The sequence below is a fragment of the Lontra canadensis genome, unplaced genomic scaffold (assembly GCF_010015895.1).
Source record: "Lontra canadensis isolate GAN:19392208 unplaced genomic scaffold, GSC_riverotter_1.0 scaffold35, whole genome shotgun sequence".
Lineage (NCBI taxonomy): Eukaryota > Metazoa > Chordata > Mammalia > Carnivora > Mustelidae > Lontra > Lontra canadensis.
This window is the reverse complement of record NW_022631029.1, coordinates 10,370,698-10,391,748: the sequence shown is the minus strand read 5'-3', so window position 1 is coordinate 10,391,748 and position 21,051 is coordinate 10,370,698. Positions and strand designations below refer to the sequence as shown.

The following is a 21,051-nucleotide window of genomic DNA, read 5'->3' as shown; positions in this document are numbered from 1 at the left end:
AAACCCAAGAGCATAACTGGGTGAGGAGTTGGGAAAACGGCTGGTTGAACCAGGCTGGGAGGACACATAGCAGCAGAACGAGGAAGGCGGTGCCTGCCTCTTGTCCAGCTTGCTGTCGATGAGGTCCTGGGTCTGGTTGGCCGACGTGCGGGCTGAGAAGGTGAGGAAGTGGCTGACATACTCCGGCGGCAGGTTCTTGAGGAGCTTGTCGGAGATGGTGAGCGTCTTGCCTGTGCCTGTCGGCCCGATGCACAGCACCTGGGAGAACAGGGATCACTCGTTCAAGACTCTCACCGGGTCTGGTGCAGGGCAGGAGCGCCCCCCCACCCACACACGCCCCGGCTGTCCATGTGGGAGGCCAGCCACCTCCCAGCTTGGGCCTGGGTGTGGGAGGAGCAGGGCACAGCAGGGGCGCTCACGGGCTTGTGGTTGATGAGGAGCATGTCCAGCAGGTAGGACATCTGTACTGTGTCCATGGTAGGCACGATGATGTTGCAGTAGCTGGTATCCGGCATCATGGTAAATGGAGTCGAGGAGTCCATCCACTTCACCCAGGCCACCTGCAAGCACAGGCCGCTCCGGGTTGGGCCTGGAACCCAGCCTCACCCCGCTCTGGCCAAGCGCACCAGGAGGACAAGGGAATTCACTGCTAGGCCATGGCAACAGAGCCCAGGCGAGGGGCAGCTCGGGACTGAAGCAGGAAGCCCTGTGCCCCCCTCTCTGCTCAGGGTGGGGAAAACAAACCACTGGGAGTTGTGGGGCTTCCTAGGGACTGCGAGGTCTCGGTGTCAGGGAGATGTTCTGGCAGTTGGAGAGCCCAGCAGTCAAAGACCTTTGCTGTTTAGTTTCGGGCTCCCCGAGGGTGTGGGGGCCAGAACCACAGGTGTTGGCATCACTGGGATACAGAGAGATGCTCCAGCCTGGCTGCCCCCCACCATCCCTGCCTGCATAAATTCTTTCCCCCACAGACTTGACCCAGCTTGCAGACCTTCCTTGATGAGGGGGCTCGCTAGGGTCAAACCACAGGTTACACTGGGGACAGTTCTGACCGTTAGACTCAAATGTGCTCTGTGCGACCCCCAGCAGGAGCACGCATAGTGGCTGTCCCTGTAGACATCTCCATGCCCCCTCCTTGTCCTGGGGTGGGGTCCTGACCCTGGAAGCACAGTAGACTCCCGGAGCCTTCGCTGGCTGATAGGAGGGATGGGACACCACGGCAGGCCAGGAGGGCTTGTTGTTCAGCCTAAGGGCACACAACCCCTAGGAAAATGGGACTTTTAAGTAGAACTGCAGCAGCCATCCCTGGGTTCAGCATCAACATAACATGGAGGAGGCAATGCTTGTGGTCAGGAAGGGAGGAAGGCCAACGTCTCCCAGTCCCATGTTCAAGTCCAGCTCTGCCGCCCACTAGCTGTGTGTGGCTGCTCTGAGCCTCAGTTTCCTTGTCTGGAAATTGGGCACAATCATAACCACACTGTGGGTCTATGAGGATCCACGAGTTAATGCAAATATCCCCCACCTGAGCCCATCAGTATGGGCTCCTCTCCATAGTCCTTATTCATCGATGAGGACAGCCATCACCCAGAGGGCCCTCCTGGGCTTGCCCCCTCGGCACAGGCCTGAGTTCACCTGCTTGCCCTCCTCATCCTCATCCTCATCGTCGTTGGAGCTGCTGATGCCTGCATCCTCCAGCCTGTAATCGAACACCAGCCCCTCCTCCGGGAAGTGCAGGGTCATCTGCAGGGACCAGAGGAAAACAAGGCTGTGAGGCCTAGGAGTTTGTGTGGTTGCCTGTCCATGAGGGCCTGGACCCCACGGACGGCCCCAGAACCCCCAGCGTTCTGGGACCTGGGAGCCCAGCCTGGGGGCTGCTGCCTCTCACGTTTTCTATCTTCATCTTGATCCTGAGCCAGTGGCTGAAGCTGATGCGGCTGGCATTGTCCCCTGTGGCGCCCACACTCCAGATCAGGGAGAAGATGAACCAGGGCTCGATCAGCTCTGGGATGCGACTCAGCTTTTCTGGGGGTATCTTCCTGAGGCCCTGGGGACAGTGGGGACCGCATCAGGCCCAGGCCAGAACAGTGCTGAGCAGCCCAAGGAAGTGGGGTTGGGGGGCATCTTTGGGCCTCTGCTGCATGGTCTGGTGTGTCTGCAGCAGACAGGTTGGGGTGACCCCATGACCCATGTGAGCCAATCTGAATTGCTCTTCCAGAAAGCTGGGCTTGGGGCTCAGGGCCCTCGGGTGCACTGACACAGGGAGCAGGGATAGGAAGGAGCAGGGCCCCGGCCCCCCTTGCTCAGAGCTATACCTCTTTTGGCAGGAAGGGCTTGAAGAAGCAGTCTAGCAGCTTGAGGAGACTCAGGGTCAAGTTGCTGTTGGTTGATGTGATCACCTCCCTTACCGAGTGCCGGATGAATGTGATGGATCCCTACAGGGCACGAGCACCTGGCTCTTGTGGCTGGTGGCCACAGCGCCCCACTGCCCCACCTGGGCCGGTCACACGGTGGCCTTGCTCACCTCCAGGAAGCGGACGAAGAGAAACTTGAACTGCTCCTCATAGGGCTTGAATAAGGCAGGGAGCCTCCCTAGCCAGCACTCGACAAAAGGCATGAGCCCCAGGATGCTGGGTTCCAGGTACACCATGCCACAGCGGGACACTGTGGCTGGGGAGGCCACGGCCAGGTCCTGCACCTCGAACATCATGGTCATTGCCTGGCACGGAGAGGAACTGCGTGAGTGGGCTGGCCGCCAGTTCCTAGGGCTGGGAAAAGGGCTGCAGAACCGCTGGGCAAGGGGTGACCATCCTGTAACTGTAGGCAAGCTGTGGGGCAGGCCATAGAGGGGCCTCAGGAGCCCTCAGTCCTCAGCTGATAACATAGCTCTCCCTGGGCCTGTGAGGAGAATCGAAGTCAGAAGCTTCCTGACTGCTCTCTGGCCAGCGTAGGACCAGGACATTCTGGGGTTCCTGGAGCCCTGGAACAATGTGAGAAGAGCTGTGGGCCATGCTCCAGAACTTCCAGGAGCTCTCAGGAGGGCTCAAGGGATCAGCTCCACGTAGCTATCACAAACTGCTCTAACACCAGGTGACAGCCCTCCTTTTCTAAGAACAGCACCTCACACACTAGGCAGGTGGCCCTGGGGCCGGGTGTGTACCACCTGTCTCCAGACTCCTGGCACGTTGCTAGGATGTCTGACCCAGACTGGGCCCACATGGCTACAAGTGGGCCTGGGAGGCACAAGGCAGAATCAGTGGAGAGCGGTGGGTGGTCATCCAGACAGAAGCCCAGCTCATCCCAGAATGTGGGCTGCAGAAGGGCCACCCAGGGCAGCTGCCCCCAACACGGTTGAGGTGTGGGAGCTCGGGGATGCCCTGGGAGGCAGCCATGGCCCTGAGAGGGAGGAGGATGAGCCTGGATGGCATACTGTGGCCCCCGGGGCCGCTCAGCTGCCAAGGAGAGGTGGGAAGACGGACAGGCAAGTGTACCTCGGTGAGCTTGATGATCTCCCCAGAACTGAGGCACAGCTTCTTGTTGTCGTCCAGCACCGTGTTCATGTTCTCTATCCAGACGGCGTCCACCGGCCCGTCAAACATGTACCACTTCTTGTTGGTGTTGGAGGCGATGGCCCCCGCCCGGATGAGGGAGGGGAAAATCCCATCTGTCCTGCAGCCACCAGGAGGAGGGAGATGGGGCAGGCAGCAAACCCAGACGGCACCCAGGGAAACCCGGCCACCGGTCTGGCCCTGTTCTGCAGGGGTCTTTAATATCTTCATTCATTTAAAAACAACAATGGGGAAAATGGGACTTTTTGGTGTAGCATGGGGTTATAAAAACGTGCGTTTATATTCCTTCTCTGCTGAATCATCACTAAAGTTAAATTAAAGGAAGATAAAAGGTGGTATCCTGGGGAAAAGAAGGAAATGGGGGAGGAGGCACCAGTAGAAATGGAGGTCCATCCAGTTCTGGGAGATGGGAGGAAAAGGAGATGGGGAAAATGACCTTGCAGGAAGGCAAGGGATGGGTCGTGAGAGGTATCCAGGTCCTGTCACATAACCCAGGAAGGCTCACGCTTCAGAGGCACCAAAGGCCTGGGAAAGTGGTGGGTTGGGGGACATCTTTCTGGTCTGATCCCCGGGCCCCCCAACCACCCACGCAAGAGCCTGGAGTGGGTGTGGATGAGACCCTTCACCAGAAATGGGGAAGCAGGTCGGAGTCATGTTTGGAAAGATGGGTGACTGTCCCACTCCAGTGCCCACATCCCCCTGGGTTTCCAGAACCCTGGAGCGAAGCAGAACCCTCCGCAGAGACTGGAGTCTTCCTGAGAGAAACAGAAAGAAAAGCCTCCCACATGCTGATGTTTGGAGGGTCTCCCCCTAGTTGCTCTTCTCCAGCTCAGAGCACTTTCCCTGACATGCCCGTGTCCGTGTGGGGGTGGGGGACCTGAGAGGGACTTCTAGCCATGACAGTAGGAAATCTTTACTGAGAATTCGGCATGTGTCATACTGTCTAGACATCTTCCCTAGGTCAAGCTCATTTTCTCTTTCCCAGAACCATGGTGCCATTGTTATGCCCACTTTGCAGATGACAGCACCAAGGCCAGGGAGGGAGGAAGGTCACTCAGCAAGGAAGTACAGTGGTGAGTGGAGTCCCAGGCATTTGGACTCCAGAGCCTGAGCTCCTGAACTCCCAATGGACTAGGGGAGGGAGGCCCATAGCTCACAGCCCCCAGAGGTCTGGGCTCAGGGTGGTCCCTGGAGAGAGGTTGGGACCACTCACCACTCATGGGTAAGCAGGTCAAATTCTCCATACAGCTGGCCCATTGTGATGGACTTGGGGTTCAGCACATAGTAACTGACGGCCTCATATGTGCCACCACTGATGGATGGCTGTCCTTTCAGCGACGTCATGGCGGCTGCCAAGACTCTGTAACACTGGGGAGACAGCCACCCAAGAGTGAGCCTCCTGGCTCCCCAGAGCACAGGGCTGCAGTGGGCTGTAGGCCACAGAGGGCAGGCAGGGTATTCTAGAGGCCACAGAGGTACAAATGGGGACAAAGACCCCCGCCGAGAACCCAACCCACACCACCACCCCCGCCCGGGTCACTATCTGGGTCGTGAATTGCCTGGCTTGGCTCTACTTACATTGCTCTTGCCAGAACCTGTGGGCCCAACGAGCATGAGGCCATGCCGTACCACCGTGGTCTCATAGAGCTGGATACACTTGGTCAGGAAGCCTAGAGGGACATGGCAGTGGCACTCAGGGTGCAGAGCATGGGCTTGGGTCCTGGCTCTGCCACTAGCTTGCTGTGCGACCTCAGGTGGGTCACCCTGAGCCTCAGTCTCCTCATCTAGAAAATGCAGCTGGCAATATACCTGGGGGCAGGTGAAACCCTGAGCACTGGGACGGGCAAAGAGGAAGCACTCTGCTAATGGCGGCCATGATTTCCACCATGATTGATTTCCTAAAACCCGTTGGTCAGGTGACCAGCTGGCATGGGCCTGCTCAGTGTCACAAGCCCCAGAAGCAATTCCAGCCCCCAAATCCTCTGCCAGACCTACAGAAAGCACTGCCCTGAGGAAATGGCTGCTGATACATGGCAAAACCCCAGGGACAGAATCGGAGCATCAGCAGTTGCGACTGATCAAGACCAGAGCTGTAGGGCTAGCTGCCCGTTGTAGGCAGAGCACCAGGCCCACACAGGTAGGGACTGAGTGTCTCACTTTGGCCCAAGAGTGTATTGGGGAGGTGGCAGAGGGAGCTGTGGCCCTGCATGTCTGGGAGGCCCTGCTAATGGGACAAGATCCAGTTACCCAGTGATAGCTAAGTGGGCCCAAGGCCACGAGGGAGAGATTTTGAGGCTTCATTCAACAACCCCACTGGGACCTGGTGGGCAGGAAGTAGCCTCAGAGTTCAATGGGGAATGAAGGACAGGGGAGGGCTTGGGGGACAAACCCTGCAGCCGTATAGCCAGGGTGGCCACATGGCCAGGTGTGACTTCCTGGAGGAACGTCTCCCCACCACACAAAGGATTGGCAGGGAGGGTCCTGGAGGAGAGGAAAGGTCCTCTAGGCTAGGGACAGTGAGACCAGAGCTCAAGGGGCACGGCCACGTAGTGGCTGCATGGAGACCCCCAGCTTCTATCAGGGAAGAGGATTAGGGTCAGAGGGAGACTGAGGGTGCCATCCCCCAGGGTTCTCCCATCTGTGTGGTAGCCCTTGTAACAGGCTAGTTCAAGAAAGGCCCAAACGCTCCTTAGCCCAGTGACAACTGGGCTTATTCCAGTGACCTCCTGGTGTATTCCAGGAGGAGTGTGGGCAAGTCCAAGATGGGAGCAACAAGCTTTGTTCCAAAAGAGGACAGCGTGCGTTGGGTGTCATGGGGCAGGGCTCACCATTTCCCCCAGTGACGGCATCAAACCCCACTGCTACCCCGGGCAGGTAAGGATGGGGTAAAGGACAGCCTCTGTAGGGGAGGAGCAAGGCCCAAGAGGGGCCCGGGTCCTGTGACTGCTCCCCACAAGAGGAGGGGGGCTAAGCAGGGGTCTCGGGGCGGTGACAGGATCTGCTTCCCCAATGAAAAGTAATCAGCACAATGAACGTTGGTCTCTGCCCCCGGTTCCTGATGCAGAGCTCCTCAAACCATTGTAAAGAGAATGCTAGGACAATCTTCTTTTCTAACACTTAGGCTTTGACCCTGGTTCCTGACACAGAGCTCCTTTGTCATTTCCTGAGTGCTAGGAGTGTCCTTTGTTCTAATGAGGCACCTCTTGGTGGTGGGCTTCTGGGAGCAGGCTGGTCACCAGGAAGACCAAACCATGGTTAGATGCTTAGAATTGTCAGGCTCACTCCCCCATTCTCCAGAGGAGGGAGAGGGGCTGGAAGTGGATAATAATTGATAGTAATAATAATTTATCATGCCTACATGACGAAGGCTCCATAAAAACCCCCCAAGAATGGGGTTTGGAGAGCATCCTGGAGGATGAACGCATCCACGTGCTGGGAGGAGCAAACCTCAGCCCACATATCTCTTCATCTGGCTGTTCATCTGTATCCTTTCTTGTATTCTTTATTACAGAATAAGTAGCAAATGTGTTTCCCTGAGTTCTGTGAGCCATTCTAGCAAATGATCAAACCTAAGGAGGAGGTTGTGGGAACCTCCAGTCGGTAGCCAAGCTGCTGAAAAGTTGTGGGTAACGTGGGGACCCACTACTTGTGACTGCTTGTGACTTGTGCTTCTGGTTGGTGCTAGAACTGAGCTGAATTGTGGGACAGCCAGTGGAGAACTGGTGTGGGAGAACTGGTTGGTGTGGGAAAACTCCCACATCAAGTGACACAGGCATGAGTGGGCGAGAGGACTTTCTCCTAGACATCGGTCACCTGCCCTATTCCGGGGACGGCTCAGTGAGAGCCCCAGCCTGCCATACACTCGGCCGGGTGACCGACCCTGGGGCAACACTGCCCCATCTCTGCACCCCTGCCCTGGATCCCGGGGAGGCCACTCTGGGATGGCGGGGGCAGAGGCCAGCAGCTCACCGTCCACATCCTTAAGGTTGCTGTTCTCACAGGCCTGGCGAATGGCCTTGTCCAGGATGCCATAGTCAGTCTCCTCCTCCTTGACGGTGGGGAACAGGTCCAATACGATCCCGGAGAAGAGCTTGAGGTCCTCCTGCAGGAACTTGGGTACATTCACGTCTCGGATGGCCCGGAGGCATATCAGCTCCTGCAGCGGAGCCGGGGGAGCCTTCAGGGGACCTGGGTCAGACATGCCTCCGCTCCCTCTGGAGACCTCCCACGGCCCAGATCCCCGCACTCCTCTGGACGGAGCTCACCTCACCCATGCTGGGGTTTTCTCGCTTGAGATTCCCCGCGGCCGAGATCACAGTCTTCACAGCTCTCATCCCGAAGTCATAGTGATCCTGTTATCGCCGCAGAGGAGGGGCAGGTGGGCCCTATGCCTTGGGGGGCCTGCCTGGCACAGTCTGCCTCCCCACCTGGTACCTGGCCCTCACCCAGCTGGAAGTTACAAGGTCACACCCCCGGCAAGCCTCAGCCTGAGCCAGGTGCCCTCGAATGTAGGCCTCAGGCACCTTCTCCTTACCATCCCAGGGGTTCTCTCCCTTCTCCGGCCTCCCTAGTCTGCAGCCCCTGCCTGCTTCTGCTTGAGTCTTGGCCCCTGAGGGTGAGGACTCTACATGGGTCTGACCCTGGCAGAGTCCTGTGGTCCCAGCACTGCACCAGGGGCAGGAATGTACTTAGGTTTTTTCAAAACATGACAGAAGGAGTTCCTATGGGTGCCACAGCTGGGTTGGCCCCAAGGGCCTTTGAGCTTCCTTCTAACATTCTCTCTTAACATCTTTTGGCCACACCACTGTTAGCTTTTCCCTTCTTTGTTGCTGGTTCTGTTTCCATGACGTAGCCAATGTATTGAAGATGGTTAAATTTTTTATCATTTTCCCCCTATGGGGCCAGACCATGAGAGCTACATCTGGACATGACCAGCATATTTCCCGGAAGTCTTGGACTTGGAGCAGGAGGAAGTGACTGGGCTAGTCTTGCCACTTAAGGTTCTGCATTTCCAGAACCATGTGGGTACAGTTAACAGGGAAGGCAGTGTTTTTAAAAGTGGATGGTGAGAAAGAAGGCATGTGGAGGTGTGGGCATCCAGGCTGTGCTGTGTGGGCAGCTGCTGTATCTCCCAGTAACAGACCACATCTCCTCCAGCCCGGGGGCTTGGGGGGCCCCAGCTGGCCAAAGTCAGCCTGGATTCCTCCTGGCCACAGTGATTGGTGTTCATGCAGGAGCAGGTCACCCAGAGTAGGCCCATTAGGATGACTTTTTCTAGAACTATGAAGAAAGAGGAACTAAGCTGGTAGCGTGTAAGCCCAGAGCTGGCTCATCTCTGCCACCGCAGAGGGGGGCCTGCCTGAGAAGGGAGTCAAACAAGGAAGCTTAGCCAGCAAGGCTGGGGTCTGTGCCAATGGCTGGTGCCCCCAGAAGCTGGGCTCAGCACACTGAGTGGAAGGCTCATGGTGCCAGGGGGTTGCTGTCCTGCTCTAGCCCCATAAGACTCAGCGTACTTGCTCCTCAGCCTTGGGTTGTGTGGCTCTCGGTTTCCCAATGCTTGAGCCAACTAGCCCTCAGCTGAGAAGTGGGGATGTAATTCCTATGTTATGGGGCTCACGGAGGGCAGACAGCGGCTCTCACACTCTGTAACCTGAGGGCAGGGCCTCACCTGTGAGCTGAGCTGCTCGGAAGACAGCTTGAAGGTGGTTGTGATCTTCTTGGCCAGCACACTGGCCTCGCTGAAGCCGAAGGAGTAGAGGGAGATCTCCGCGATCATGGCATAATCCGGAACCATCATGGCCACCGGCCGGAAGAGTGCCTGGGGCACGGGGCACCCGTGTGACCTGTGAATGGAGAGGCAGGCCTCCCCTCCCAGAGCCCCGCCCACTCTCTGGACCTCTCAGTGCTTGGTGGTCCTCAGTCGCCGGAAGGCAGACGTGCTGCCCTCCTGCCCCACAGATGCTTGGATCCCCTCTGCACCTCGGCCGCCATAGCCGAGGCTGCTTATCCTCCCCCATGGCTAGACGGCTCTGCCATTAGAAACAGGTCCTTGGTCCTTTGTGCTGACCTGAACCTGTCCCCTGACTTCTCCCAAGCCTGAGGACAAGCCTGGAGCCTCCTCTCTATGGCTGGGGGGTGGATCTCAGGAACCCCAGGCAGGAGGGTGGCCCCGGAGAGCCCTTGCATAGTGCTCCAGCACGTCTAAGGCCACAGCCCCATGCTTTCCTGTACCCTGGGAAGCCTCTTGGGCTGCCCTGTGCCAGCACTCGCCTTCAGGTTATCAGGCAGCTCGGTGCGGCCGGCGTAGCCTGGGTTCATGGTGATAAACACAGCGCAGGATGGCACAAGTGGGATCTCGATGCCTTCAAACATGAAGCGTTCCACCTACAGGGGGAAGGGGTTGGCTCACCCCGCCTCCTCTCTGGATGGGCCCCCTTGTCCCTGCGGATGCCCTATCCTGGCTATAGCCGCTCAGCCCTATAGGAGAGAAGGTGGGCTCCTCTCTCAGGATCTGGCCTAAGACCTTGGGTCCTGGTGGGCACTGGAGGCCTCCGAGGTCCTGGCTCCCTGAGGTCTTCACACAACTCCTGCTACCCCCACCCTACCCCCAATTCCTGACACTGATTCTCCTATACTTGGGCAATCTCAGTTCTGACTAGGATCCAGAGCCCTACTGGGATGGGGCTGGGCTCCTGCCAGCCTCCCAGCTCCAGTCACCAGGAAGAGACCTCTAGTCACTCTGAATGATGCTAGAGGAAGGACAGTAGGTTGGGGCTCTCCATAAGGGTCAGGATGTGGGAGGGATCCCTTTATCCACCACAGCCTGGCCTGAAAGTTGCCCCCAGAGTGGGACAGGCATGTGGGGCTCCCTGACTGGCTACAAAAGTTCCTCAGGGACAGTTCCATGAGCGGGAGTGGGGCTGCCCATCCCCTGTGAGACAAAAGAGGTTGGGCTCAGGGAAGACCTGAATGCCTAGCTTTTGATGCCACCAGTATGGGGACCCTGTGGCAGCATGGGCGTGCTGGGGACAGCTGAAGTGATGCTCACCCGCTGTTGCTGAGCCTTCTGGATGGTGGTAATCTGCTGTGCCACCACCGAGAGCACCTCAATATCGATGCGGTTGAACTCATCGAAGCAGGCCCAGGCCCCGGCACTAAGTGCGGTAAGGACAATGCAGGGATAGGAGTTCTGAGCCCACCTGACACCTCCAAGGGCCCCCTGTGACTCTGCTGGGAGGAAGCCTCCAATGGCCATCTTGGCCAGCTCAGTCATATTCCCACCCCCTGACCCCAGTGCCCACCAGGGGCCGAGACTTTGATTCCTATTATTTCATCCTGTCCCCTCCACCATCCTAGGAGGCTCCTCTCAGGTGGCATCAGCCTTCCTGCCCTGCCCCATGCCACCCTCATGGGCATCCTCACCTGGCCAGGCCCTTGAAGAACTTGCCCATGGCCATGAAGTCGAGCTGGTCAGAGCAGTTGAACACCACAGTCTGGATGGCCAAGGCCTTGCCCAGGTCTTTGGTGGTCTCAGTCTTCCCTGTGCCAGCCGGGCCAGCTGGGGCTCCCCCAAACTTGAGGTGCAGAGCCCCGGTCAGAGTCAGGTAGCACCTGCAGGAGCGAGAGGTAAGCAGGGACCACGCTCCTTCCTCAGGGTTCCCGGAGACTTAGGGAGTGGTTCACTTTATAAAGGGGTTGCCTATTCTTTCCCCTAAGCCAATTCCTCTGGTACCCTGAAAGGCAGCTGTGACTGATGAAATCAGTAAAGCTCATACCCTCTAGATGCTTCCAGAGTGCTACATGTGTGCTTAAAGGCTTTACACCTCGGCTCATGAAATTCTCATAACTACCCTGAGGAGGCTGCAGAGAAGACTAGGGCACAGAGGGGTGAGTCAGCTGTCCCAGGTCACCCAGCAGAGGGTCAGAACTGGCTTTGAACCTGAAGCCCGTGCTCCTCACCCCACATTGTTTTAATGGACTGGCCCAGCACAGACTCCCTGGGCCTTGTGGCCCCCAGACTCTCGGGCCAGTCAGAGCTGGAGGGAAGGCACCAGAGTAGGAGAGTATGTGGGGAGAAGGAGGCTCACCGGTCGGTCAGGGGCGTGATCACAAGCCTCCCGCTGTTGCCCAGGTACTCATAGCCGTACGTGAACTCAGCATTCACAGCCCGGATATACAGGTTGTTATTTGTCCAGTAGTACCTGGCATTGCAGGGAGATAGGTTCCCAGACCATGGAGACCACGGGCCGCTGGGTAGGGCATGTGGCCCAGGACGGGTGGGGAAGGAAAGCAGCAAGGCACCCCGCCCAGCTTGTCCCAGGGCCTACTGGAGACTGACTCTCCACACTGCGCTGGCCTTGGACATGACTGGGCCAGGGGTCCCTGCATCCTCACCTCAGCTGCGAGATCCACTCGAAGTCATTCACGCTGACTATGTTCTCCTGGATCAGCTTGCTCACCACATCCTTGGCATGGACCTCAATGACAATTAGTGCTGACAGCACAGCCCGCTGCATGCGGGACAGCTTCCCCCGCACCAGGGCCACCAGGTCACTGAGCTGTAGGAGCGGGGGGACGCTGTCAGATATTGGTGTGGTCAAGCTGGGTAGGCTTCCTCTCCTGTGCACAGATGGTGTGCTTCTCCCAGGAACAATCTCTCTGTCCTGGGAGCAGCTGGTGGCCTAGGATGGGAATGGGGTACAGGACGAGGCAGGGGGAGGGCAGGCAGGGCGCTGGCCAAGTGGGAAGTCTGGCAGGAAACCAAATAAAACCAGAGGCACACGTATGGTGCCTGTAGCATGCGGAGACCTGGGAGCCTTCAGGGGCCAGGAGCTGGAGCCTGGCAAGGAGCTCGAGGAAGGAGAGTGGTGAGGAGCCGGGGGCACAGAGGCCCACAGAGGGGGCAGGGAGAGCCCACCACACAATGCCAGAGGCCCCAGTGTGTGGCTCCCTCACTGACCACTGGCAGAGGGGCACCTGCCTGGCCTCAGAGCTCTCCTCAGACCACCAGACCCTCTCATGGGTGGCAGGTTGTGAGACACTCACTTCAGGGGTGTCTGACCTACTGCTCTTTGGCTCTAAGTCCAAACCCCTTCCAGGATCAACAAAGGGAAGCCCCCCAGAGGAAGCAGGTTCTCCCAGGGTGTGGGGTGGCTGGGGGGGTGCAGAAGGAGACTCCCTGGGCTCCCACCTGCCGGGCCAGCTTGGGGAACAGCTGGTCACTGAGGTTCCCGGCCTTCAGAGCCTCTGCCACCTCCATGGTCCAGTAGGTCTGGCACCCGGCAATGGTCACCTGGCCAGGCCACTTTAGAACCCACTGGGTCCTGGGCATCTAGAAAGATAACAGGTAGAGCTGAGCCAGGGGCGGCTAGCCCTGCCTGTGCATTCTTTTTTGCTTAAACTTTGTCTGTGTTTCTGGGCCCAAGTAGTGAATTCCACCTCAGAAGCAGAGAAGCCATTAAGCTCAGGCCTCTTGGAATGGGGCCGAGCCCTTACTTCCTCAGCAGAGGAGACCTTGAAGCGGAGGCATGGGAGCCTAGGATCAGGGAACACAGTCCTGGGTTCAAATCCTGCCTGCCACTTTCAAATCACACACCTTTGGGCAAAAAACATCTCTGAACTAATCCACAGGGAGCTACGTACATGAACTCAGCATGGACTCAGTCCATGACCATGGCCTGAGAGAGGTGATATGGGGGAGGCCCTGGGCCAGGCCAAGCTCACAGCAAGTGCGTAAAACACTACCACAGTAGCCGGTCATTCCAGGGACACGTCTCAGTTTTTGGACCATTTTCAGATTCTTCCTCCAGCAGCCCCAGGGACCACCTGCCCCCAGAGAACCCCCAGCTGACTAAGAGCACCAGCGGTCAAGGCAGAGCCCAAGGATGAGGCAGGCAGGCAGGAGGGCAGGCGACCCTGTGAGGGAGCGGGGGTCACCAAGGCTGTGCTGGGACAGGCAGCACGGCTCACCGTGGGGTAAGCCTTGATGGCTCTCTCAATGATGTCCCGCACGCTGGCCCTCATGCTGCGCTCCACCTCCCGCAGCCAGTCCTCCACGTTGCTGGACGGGTAGATGGAGAAGGACAGCTGCACCTCTTCACCCTCAGCCGAGTACATGTGTGTGATCTCCAGGTCCTTCTGGAATTGCAGCTGCGAGCAGGGGAGGAGCAAGAGAGGCCTTACCCACTGTGTGCCCAGAGGCCCCATCTGCCCCAGCCCCAGGGCTGGCCCTGCCCTCTCCACTGTGTCCCCCAACTGCATGTGGGGTCTGCCTTGTCTGCAGCTGCGGCCCAGCCCAGTTGGGGAAGGAGGCTAAGCCTGCCCTGCCTGTCCCCCTCCCCCATAGGTCTGTGTGGCCTTCCTTGTAGACGAAGAGAGGATGAGGTGACTCAGGAACCTCCGCTTCCCGGCTTCCTGGGTTTCTAGGCCCAGCTAGCACCTCAGGACTCTACGGAGCTGGGTGGGGGTTCTACGGGTGCCCTTCCTCCCAATGGCCCTGGCTGTCTCCAAGGGCCAGGAATCTCACGGGCCACCTCAGTTCCTGCTAAAAGGACTTGGGGCCAGAAAAGAGCTCTCCTCCCTGGGAAGGTGCCCCAGAGCTCCCGGACCTGAACCCCAGGCCCTGTTACCCACCCGGGCAATGTTCTCAAAGCACTTGCGCAGGTGGGGCTGCACGGCTGTGGGATCCTTTGTCTGGGACAGAATCTCGAGTAGTTCATCGTCTGACAGGAAGTAGAATCTTCCAGGGGAACAGGGAGGGGTGAAGGAGTGGGTCAGACACCCTCACGCCCCAGCCCCATGGGCAAGCACCGACAGTGGGCATGGGCCAGGCGGTGCCCACCTGGGGAAGGCGCCCCGCTTGGTCTCCAAGTAGTCGCTGAGGCCCTTCTGCACCATGTCCAGCAGCTTGTTGCAGTCCCGCAGGCTCTCTAGCAGCCTCTGGTCAGAGCACACACTGATTACCTGCACAGCCCAGGCCAGAGAGTGGAAGTGAGCACGGTCGGACTGGGAGGCAGCAAGGTGGGCTCAGAGGGAACCCATGCTGCCCAGAGACCCCAGTAGGACCTGGGAAGGAGAGAGGGCAGGAAAATGGCCCTGAGCCAGGGCCCACATCCATCACCCCTGTCAATCCACAGAAAATAGTCTATGGTAAAAAAAATACTAGGATTAGGGCCACCAGGGTGGTTTAGTCAGTTAAGCGTCTGCCTTTGGCTCAGGTCATGATTCCGGGGTCCTGAGATGGAGCCCGTGTCAGGCTCCCTGCTCAGCGGGAAGCCTGCTTTTCCCTCTCCCTCTGTCCCTTCCCCCTGCTCATGTTCCCTCTTTCTCTCTAATAAATAAATAAGATCTTTAAAAAAAAAAAAAAAGAACTAGGGTTAAACAAAGCCAAGGAATTTTATTTGTTGTGGGACTTGTCAGAGCCTTTAAAATCCTAACGTAGGGGCACCTGGGTGGCTCAGTCAACTGAACGTCCAACTCTTGGTTTTGGCTCAGGTCATGATTTCAGGGTCCTGGGATCAAGCCCTGCTTCAGGGTCCACGCCCAGCATGGAGTCTGCTTCAGATTCTTTTTTCCCTTTTCTCTCTGTCCCTCCCCGAGACATGCTCTCTCTAAATATATAATAAAATAAATAAGTACAATCCCTAACATCCTAATAATGTAGGGACACCTGGGTGGCTCAGCTGGTTAAGTGTCAGACTCTTGGTTTCAGCTCAGGTCATGATCTCAGGCTTGTGAGACCGAGTCCCGTGTCAGGCTCCATGCTCAGTGCAGAGTCTGCTTGTCCCTCTCCCTCTCTCCTCCTCCCCTCCTTGCTCTCTCTTTCAAATAAATAAATAAAATCTTTAAAAAAAAAAAAATGGAGACTAAATCTTCAAGGGGAAAACCGACTACCGTGTTTCCAAGAAATCTCTCTCAAGACTGGGGAGTCTCCTCAAAGGGACACGGGCCTCGGACTTGTCCTTCATTCTTGCTTGTTCAGGGAGAGGAGAGACCAGGAGGCTGCCAACAGTGTGACGGGGGGCCTCGGCGGTCCCCGCCGCCCCCGCCCGGCCCCACGCGAGCTCGCCTCACGGTTCTCGTAGGCGTTCTTCATGATCTTCCTCCAGATCCGCTCCATCGTCTGGTAGCGCTTGCTCTCCACGGGCAACTGCCGATTGATGTCCTCTGAGCTGAAGATGGGCTCCAAGTAGAGCCAGGCCCGCTGACAGTTCAGCCATTCCTCCAGCACCTCCTGGGCAGGGCGTGGACCGTCAGCGCCTGGGGTCCACGCTAGGTCCTGTCCCCGCTGACCTGGAGGTCTCACCAGACCATGGAGTGCTGGGCAGAGCCCTGGACATCAGAGCCAGCGTCCACGGGTGGCGGGGGGGCTGGATTTCCAGGTGACCCTGCCAGCCACTGCTCCAGGGATCCAAGGCTACACAGAGGCCCTGGCTTCCAGAGAAGCCCGAGTGCCCCCAGATCCCCTGAGCCTCCAAGAGACCCAGGGGAGCCGCTCTTCCCTACGAGAGAACCACCCTCACACTGGTGAGTGCTGCAGTCACAGAGGAAAGAGCCCAGTGCATGGAGGCCAAACCGGTCCTCTTTCCTGGGAGGACTTTTGGGTCCGTGACCCCAGGAGTCGCTGGGGTGTACTGGGATTGAGCTCGAGATCCCTAAAATACTTTCTGAACCTCAGTCCAAGAGCAAGATACCTCCATAACCAGCCTCTTTCCCCTTCTACCTTCAAACTCCTCTCTATGCATTTCTCTCTTTTCCCATCATTGCAAACTCATTCATTCATTCATTCATTCCCTTCCTCGAGTGATGTGTACTTCAGCCAGTTCCGTGCCAGGCCTGGGTTACGCCCATGTGGGCATCCAGAAAAACAGGGAAGCAGGATGTGGTCCCCGCACTTAAGGGGCCCACAGCCCATGAAATAGCCAGCTCTGCCCCTAGTCTTTAAGGACCCAGCATGTGTGATGGGCTTTGTAAGAGGTACCAAGGGCCACCTTGCTGGTAGATGCAGAAGAGTCAGTGAGGGCTGCTGGACGCTGAGCCTTGGAGATGGCAGGAAGAGATGGAACTCCAGGGGGAGGGGGCAGTGTGAGCAAAGGCGGAGACCCAGGGACGATGCTGACCAAGTCGGACATCTCTGGGTGATCCAAGGAGCATACTCATAAGCCCTCCTCACTTGGCTGCTGGCCTTTACTGGAGGTTCCTCAGCAGCTCCCAGAAAGGCCCCAGGGAAGGGACTGTAAGAAACACACCAGTAGGCCTAACCCCAGGATAGTCCTCCAAGGCTCAACAGACAGCCGTCAAGAGGGGCAGTGCCCAGTGCCCAGGCCCCTTCCACCCGCGCCAGCTTCATCTAAGAGAGAAATGGGAGGCTTAGAGCAGAACAGACAGGACTGAGGAGCCTCAGGGCCTTGCAGTATCCAGCCCAGAAATTTCTGAGACTGGAGGTCCTAGTGGTCCCCAGACCGAGCATCTCCTGCCCTTACCCAGCTAGAGCACTGGACCACACATGGCCCCACCCTCACATCCTGAATCGCTTCCTCTGGTAGCCAAATCTCAGAGATGGAGAGCCTCACACTCGACGCTCTGCCCTGCAGGAGGGGCCTGCCAGAGTTGGAGGAGCCCGCAGACCTGGGTAAGGCACCGCGCCTTCGACCCTTAAAGGGCATCCCCCACCCAGACGCCTTAAAGGGCTGCCTATGTGAAGGGTGGGGAGGAGTACGTGAGGACAGCAAGGGCCCACCTGGGTCAGCTTCAACTTGTTCTCCCAGGAGTTGATGCGCTGCTCGAAGGGCTTCTTGTAGGGTGAGAAGGACATGCTCTGCGTCATGACAATGTGGTCGTCAAGCAGCTGTGAGGCCTCGTCCGGGCTCTTGAGGATATAGGTGTCTGTCTCCTTGTACGGCAGCACGTTGAACAGGATGGTTGACCACTCCTTCTCCATCTTGTCCAGTGCCTAGCATGGGGGGGGCAAGTTAAGGCGGGGTCCCAGGAAGGAGCTGGCCCATGCGCTGTATGATCAGCCCCGGACGGGAAGAGCGGGCTCTGCACAGCCATGACCGTGGCTGTCCGGCAAATACTTCCCGGTGGTCTGGTCACCAAATCCCCCGTGGGACCTTGTCTGAATTCAAGGTTGGCTGGTACTCATAACACGTGCTGCCCATGAACAGCATACACACCTACGCTGGGAGGCAGCTGAGGTGCTGGTTAGAAGCTCTGGTTCCAGTTCTAACCTTTACTGGCTATGTCACCCAGGACAGTTGCTGAACCTCTCTGAGCCTTAATTTATTCATCTGTTAAATGAGGGTAATACTATCAGCTCCTCCCTGGGCCAAGAAGTACTTGAAAGGAGTAACTGAGTAATGACAGGGATGGTGAACATTGAACCAAGCACTTTACATCCATGATTAACCCACTGAACATAATGCACCTCAACCCCTGAGCCTGGGGAATGACCCCGGGGATGGGGCCCAGTAGTGTCCTCTTCCCAGGGGCTGGGTAGGCCTCCTGGAGGCCACGCACCTGCTCAATGGCATACTCCTTGCCAGCCACCTCAGCCACCTTGCTGATGCTCTCGATGTGGTCCTGCAGGTTCATCTCGAGGCAGCGAGCGAAGGTCAGGTTGGCCTTGGGCCTGACATTAATGTTGATCTCATTGGACAGCACCTCCCAGTGGCGGTTCCTCATGCCAGGGTTGCGCAGCCCCTGGATCAGCGGGATGTAGGGCTTGAACTCCTCGATGCGGGCCCTGATGTCTAAGGCCACGTCCTGGCAGGCTGCCGGGGCGGGACAGGCAGGTGTGAGAGGCGGCCAGCTCAGGCAAGGAAAGAGGAGACAGGCTGGCTTGGCTGCCTACCTGGTATGTCCTTGAACTGCTTCACACACTTGTGCATGGTCTTGAAGGACTCGATGACATTCTTCTCCAGCTGCTCGGCATCGATGGCTGACAGGGGGTCATTCATCCAACTCTCAGACCAGCGCAGCCAGTCAGAGGCCGTGGTCCAAAGGTCCAGGTAGGGCTGGAACTCCTTCACCATCCGGGAGAGTTTGTCGTACTGTGGGGACAGATGAATCAGGGCTGTCCAGGAGTGCTTCCCGGGCTCTCTACACACTCACTGCTCCTTCTTGGGCCGGGTCCTCTCCCATTCCTTGCTCCTAGATGCTGTTCCTGCTCCTGTTCCCATGAGCCCTGGCCTGGCCTCCCTTCCCCCACTGCACACGGGCTCTGGGTGGCACTGCCAGGCCTCCTGCCTGATTCCAGCCAGTCTCCTTGCCCTGAGGGCTGGGGCTAGGGAGTTGTCTCTGCAGCCTGCTCAGTCCCACCCTCCAAATGCCAGGGCCCCGCCAGCCAGGAGCTGGGTTCAGATATGGCCACAAATGCCATGGGCTCTTCCTCAAGCTGTGGGGCTTGGGGGGCGGCGTGCCGCGAGGAGGCCTACATTAGTGACAGGCAAGCCGAAGATGCGCTCCCGGTTATTGTAGAGCATGGCCAGTTGCTGGCAGTCCTTCAGCTGCTTCTTGACCCGCCGCACCTCATTGGCAATCTCGTGCGCTCGTGCAATCTCCACATGCGTGGAGAAGCCAGCCACCACCAGCTGTGGGCCAAAGAGCACGGGGTCAGAGGCCTCCAGGGCCCCAACCACAGGCTTGCATTCCAGGGCCCCAGGTACCAACACCTCCTCATTCTGAGGGCACTTTCTTCTCCTGGAGTAAGTGGGTTCCTGGCCAATCACAGGCATGCTGACTGTCCCAGGGTGACACAGCAAGGTCAGAGGGAGACCCAGCATCCTTAACACTGTGCCCATTTTTTCACCTATTGGGGCTCCAAGGACACCATGGAAGAGCTGGGCCCCTTTGTAACCCTGAATTTTCTGGAGCTTGCTGCCCAGGCACCCCCAGCCATTTGTTCATCCACCCACCAGTTCACCCACCAAACAACCCCATAGCCCCTGCTGCATGCATGAAGCCAGGCCTGGCCCCAGAGCGCATGGTGGGGAGTGATGCGTAGTGGAGCCCTGAACCAGCCCCACCTGCAGCCCTTCCAGCTTCTCCTGGAAGTTGTTCTGATCCATGATCTGGATTTTGTGGAACTTTTCCTCATCTTCTGTGTGCTGTTGCCGCACCATCTCTATCTGCCCAAGGATCTTAGAAGGCCAGTTGCTGGCAGCCCACCTGGAGAGGATGGGGTGGGCATTAGGGGGGCAGGTCACAGATGAAATCATGGGGTGGCCTGGCCAGGCAGGGGCACCCAGGGTGAAGGGGAGAATGGGGAAATCCAGGCAACAGCTGGAACCAGTCACAGCCAAGCAACCAGGAAGAGGAAGTGAGCTGGAGGCAGCCCCTGCCACCATCAGGGTTGGGATGTGGGCCTGCCTGGCTGGGGAGGCCATCCCTCCTTGCGGTCTGGGTGCTGTGGTGGGCATCCAGGGAGATGCTGGCCCATGGTGCCCAGTGCAATGATGGGGCAAGATAGGGAACAGTGTCGGAAATGAGAAACATAATGCTAGACTCCCCCCTTACATTCCGGAGTCTGGAGGTGCCTCACCTCCCATCAGGCAAAACAACGGCCTCTAGTCTGCACTTCCTTGGTGACCAACAAGGCCACCAGGCCAGCTTCCTTCATATCAGACTGACTCCCTTTGCTGGCTAATGGGGGGACTCTGTAGAATTTGGGGATTCTGCCTGCATCTGGCCTAGGAATGCTGACCCTAGGGGAGGCCCAGCCTGAGTACCAGGATGCCCTGTAAAGCCAGTGCCTTGGGGCTCTTGGCAGGGATCTCAGGAGACAGCGCCCAACCTCTCCCAGGCCTCAACATTCTGAAGGCACCCCAGGCCTGTGAGGCAGGGTGGGCAAGGGGTTCTGGAGGCCTCAGTAAGGCAGTCCCAACCTAAGGCTGTTTCTCAGAAGGCTCTTGAGCTGGGTGGGGACAAGTGCTGCTCCCCACTGATCACCAGGATAGCTTTGTCTGTTCTCTATGCTCCCAAGAATCCCAAAGGGCCCCTCCCACAAAGGGGATTCCAGGCCTGTGCGAACATGTGTGTGTCAGGCTGACAATGTTTTAGAGAATGGAGACAGGGTGAGGGGACAGCAGAGGCCCTAGGGCAAGAGGCTCCATTGATTTCCTTCTGCACCACCAGCACCTGGCCCTGGCCCATGTGGAGCCACGGTCTCAGACATCTTGGGTGGCATTTCTGGTGTGAACACACAGCCATGTGAGCCATGTGTCACAGCACCTCTTTGCCCCCCACTCTGGGAGGGGGACCAAGCTCCCACTCACTTGTCGTTGAAATCTTCTGTGCTGAGGTTGTAAAAGAATTCGTCCATGACCTGGTAGTCATCCATGACCTTCACGATCCGCTCCTGCATGGACAGGTGGTAATGAGAGCTGCATGTGTGGGACCCCCAAAGTGACTGAGCACTAAGGAAAGGTGGCTCTCTTCCACAGAGGGAGGACTGGGGTTAGGGAAGAGGCGCAAGATCCACGGCTAGCAC

General features: G+C 57.8%; 1 protein-coding gene across 2 annotated transcripts in view; it reads right to left on the bottom strand.

The window, feature by feature from the left end:
* The window catches only part of DNAH1 (dynein axonemal heavy chain 1), a 75,354-nt gene that overhangs the window by 23,294 nt on the left and 31,009 nt on the right, over positions 1–21,051 (bottom strand). For both annotated transcript variants that reach the window (XM_032868239.1, XM_032868240.1), the window contains exons 16-43: positions 20,837–20,919; positions 19,589–19,730; positions 18,998–19,153; positions 18,415–18,613; positions 18,081–18,334; positions 17,302–17,514; positions 15,631–15,795; positions 14,404–14,525; positions 14,196–14,301; positions 13,533–13,712; positions 12,754–12,894; positions 11,958–12,121; positions 11,651–11,764; positions 10,986–11,174; positions 10,612–10,717; positions 9,834–9,947; positions 9,232–9,381; positions 7,829–7,915; positions 7,533–7,719; positions 5,142–5,233; positions 4,777–4,931; positions 3,486–3,663; positions 2,519–2,713; positions 2,310–2,429; positions 1,883–2,041; positions 1,630–1,737; positions 420–560; positions 98–258 (exon numbers count right to left, since the gene is read on the bottom strand). In XM_032868239.1, the coding sequence (XP_032724130.1) occupies positions 98–258; positions 420–560; positions 1,630–1,737; positions 1,883–2,041; positions 2,310–2,429; positions 2,519–2,713; positions 3,486–3,663; positions 4,777–4,931; positions 5,142–5,233; positions 7,533–7,719; positions 7,829–7,915; positions 9,232–9,381; positions 9,834–9,947; positions 10,612–10,717; positions 10,986–11,174; positions 11,651–11,764; positions 11,958–12,121; positions 12,754–12,894; positions 13,533–13,712; positions 14,196–14,301; positions 14,404–14,525; positions 15,631–15,795; positions 17,302–17,514; positions 18,081–18,334; positions 18,415–18,613; positions 18,998–19,153; positions 19,589–19,730; positions 20,837–20,919 (4,181 nt within the window). The remainder of the gene's footprint in view (positions 1–97; positions 259–419; positions 561–1,629; positions 1,738–1,882; positions 2,042–2,309; positions 2,430–2,518; positions 2,714–3,485; positions 3,664–4,776; positions 4,932–5,141; positions 5,234–7,532; positions 7,720–7,828; positions 7,916–9,231; positions 9,382–9,833; positions 9,948–10,611; positions 10,718–10,985; positions 11,175–11,650; positions 11,765–11,957; positions 12,122–12,753; positions 12,895–13,532; positions 13,713–14,195; positions 14,302–14,403; positions 14,526–15,630; positions 15,796–17,301; positions 17,515–18,080; positions 18,335–18,414; positions 18,614–18,997; positions 19,154–19,588; positions 19,731–20,836; positions 20,920–21,051) is intronic.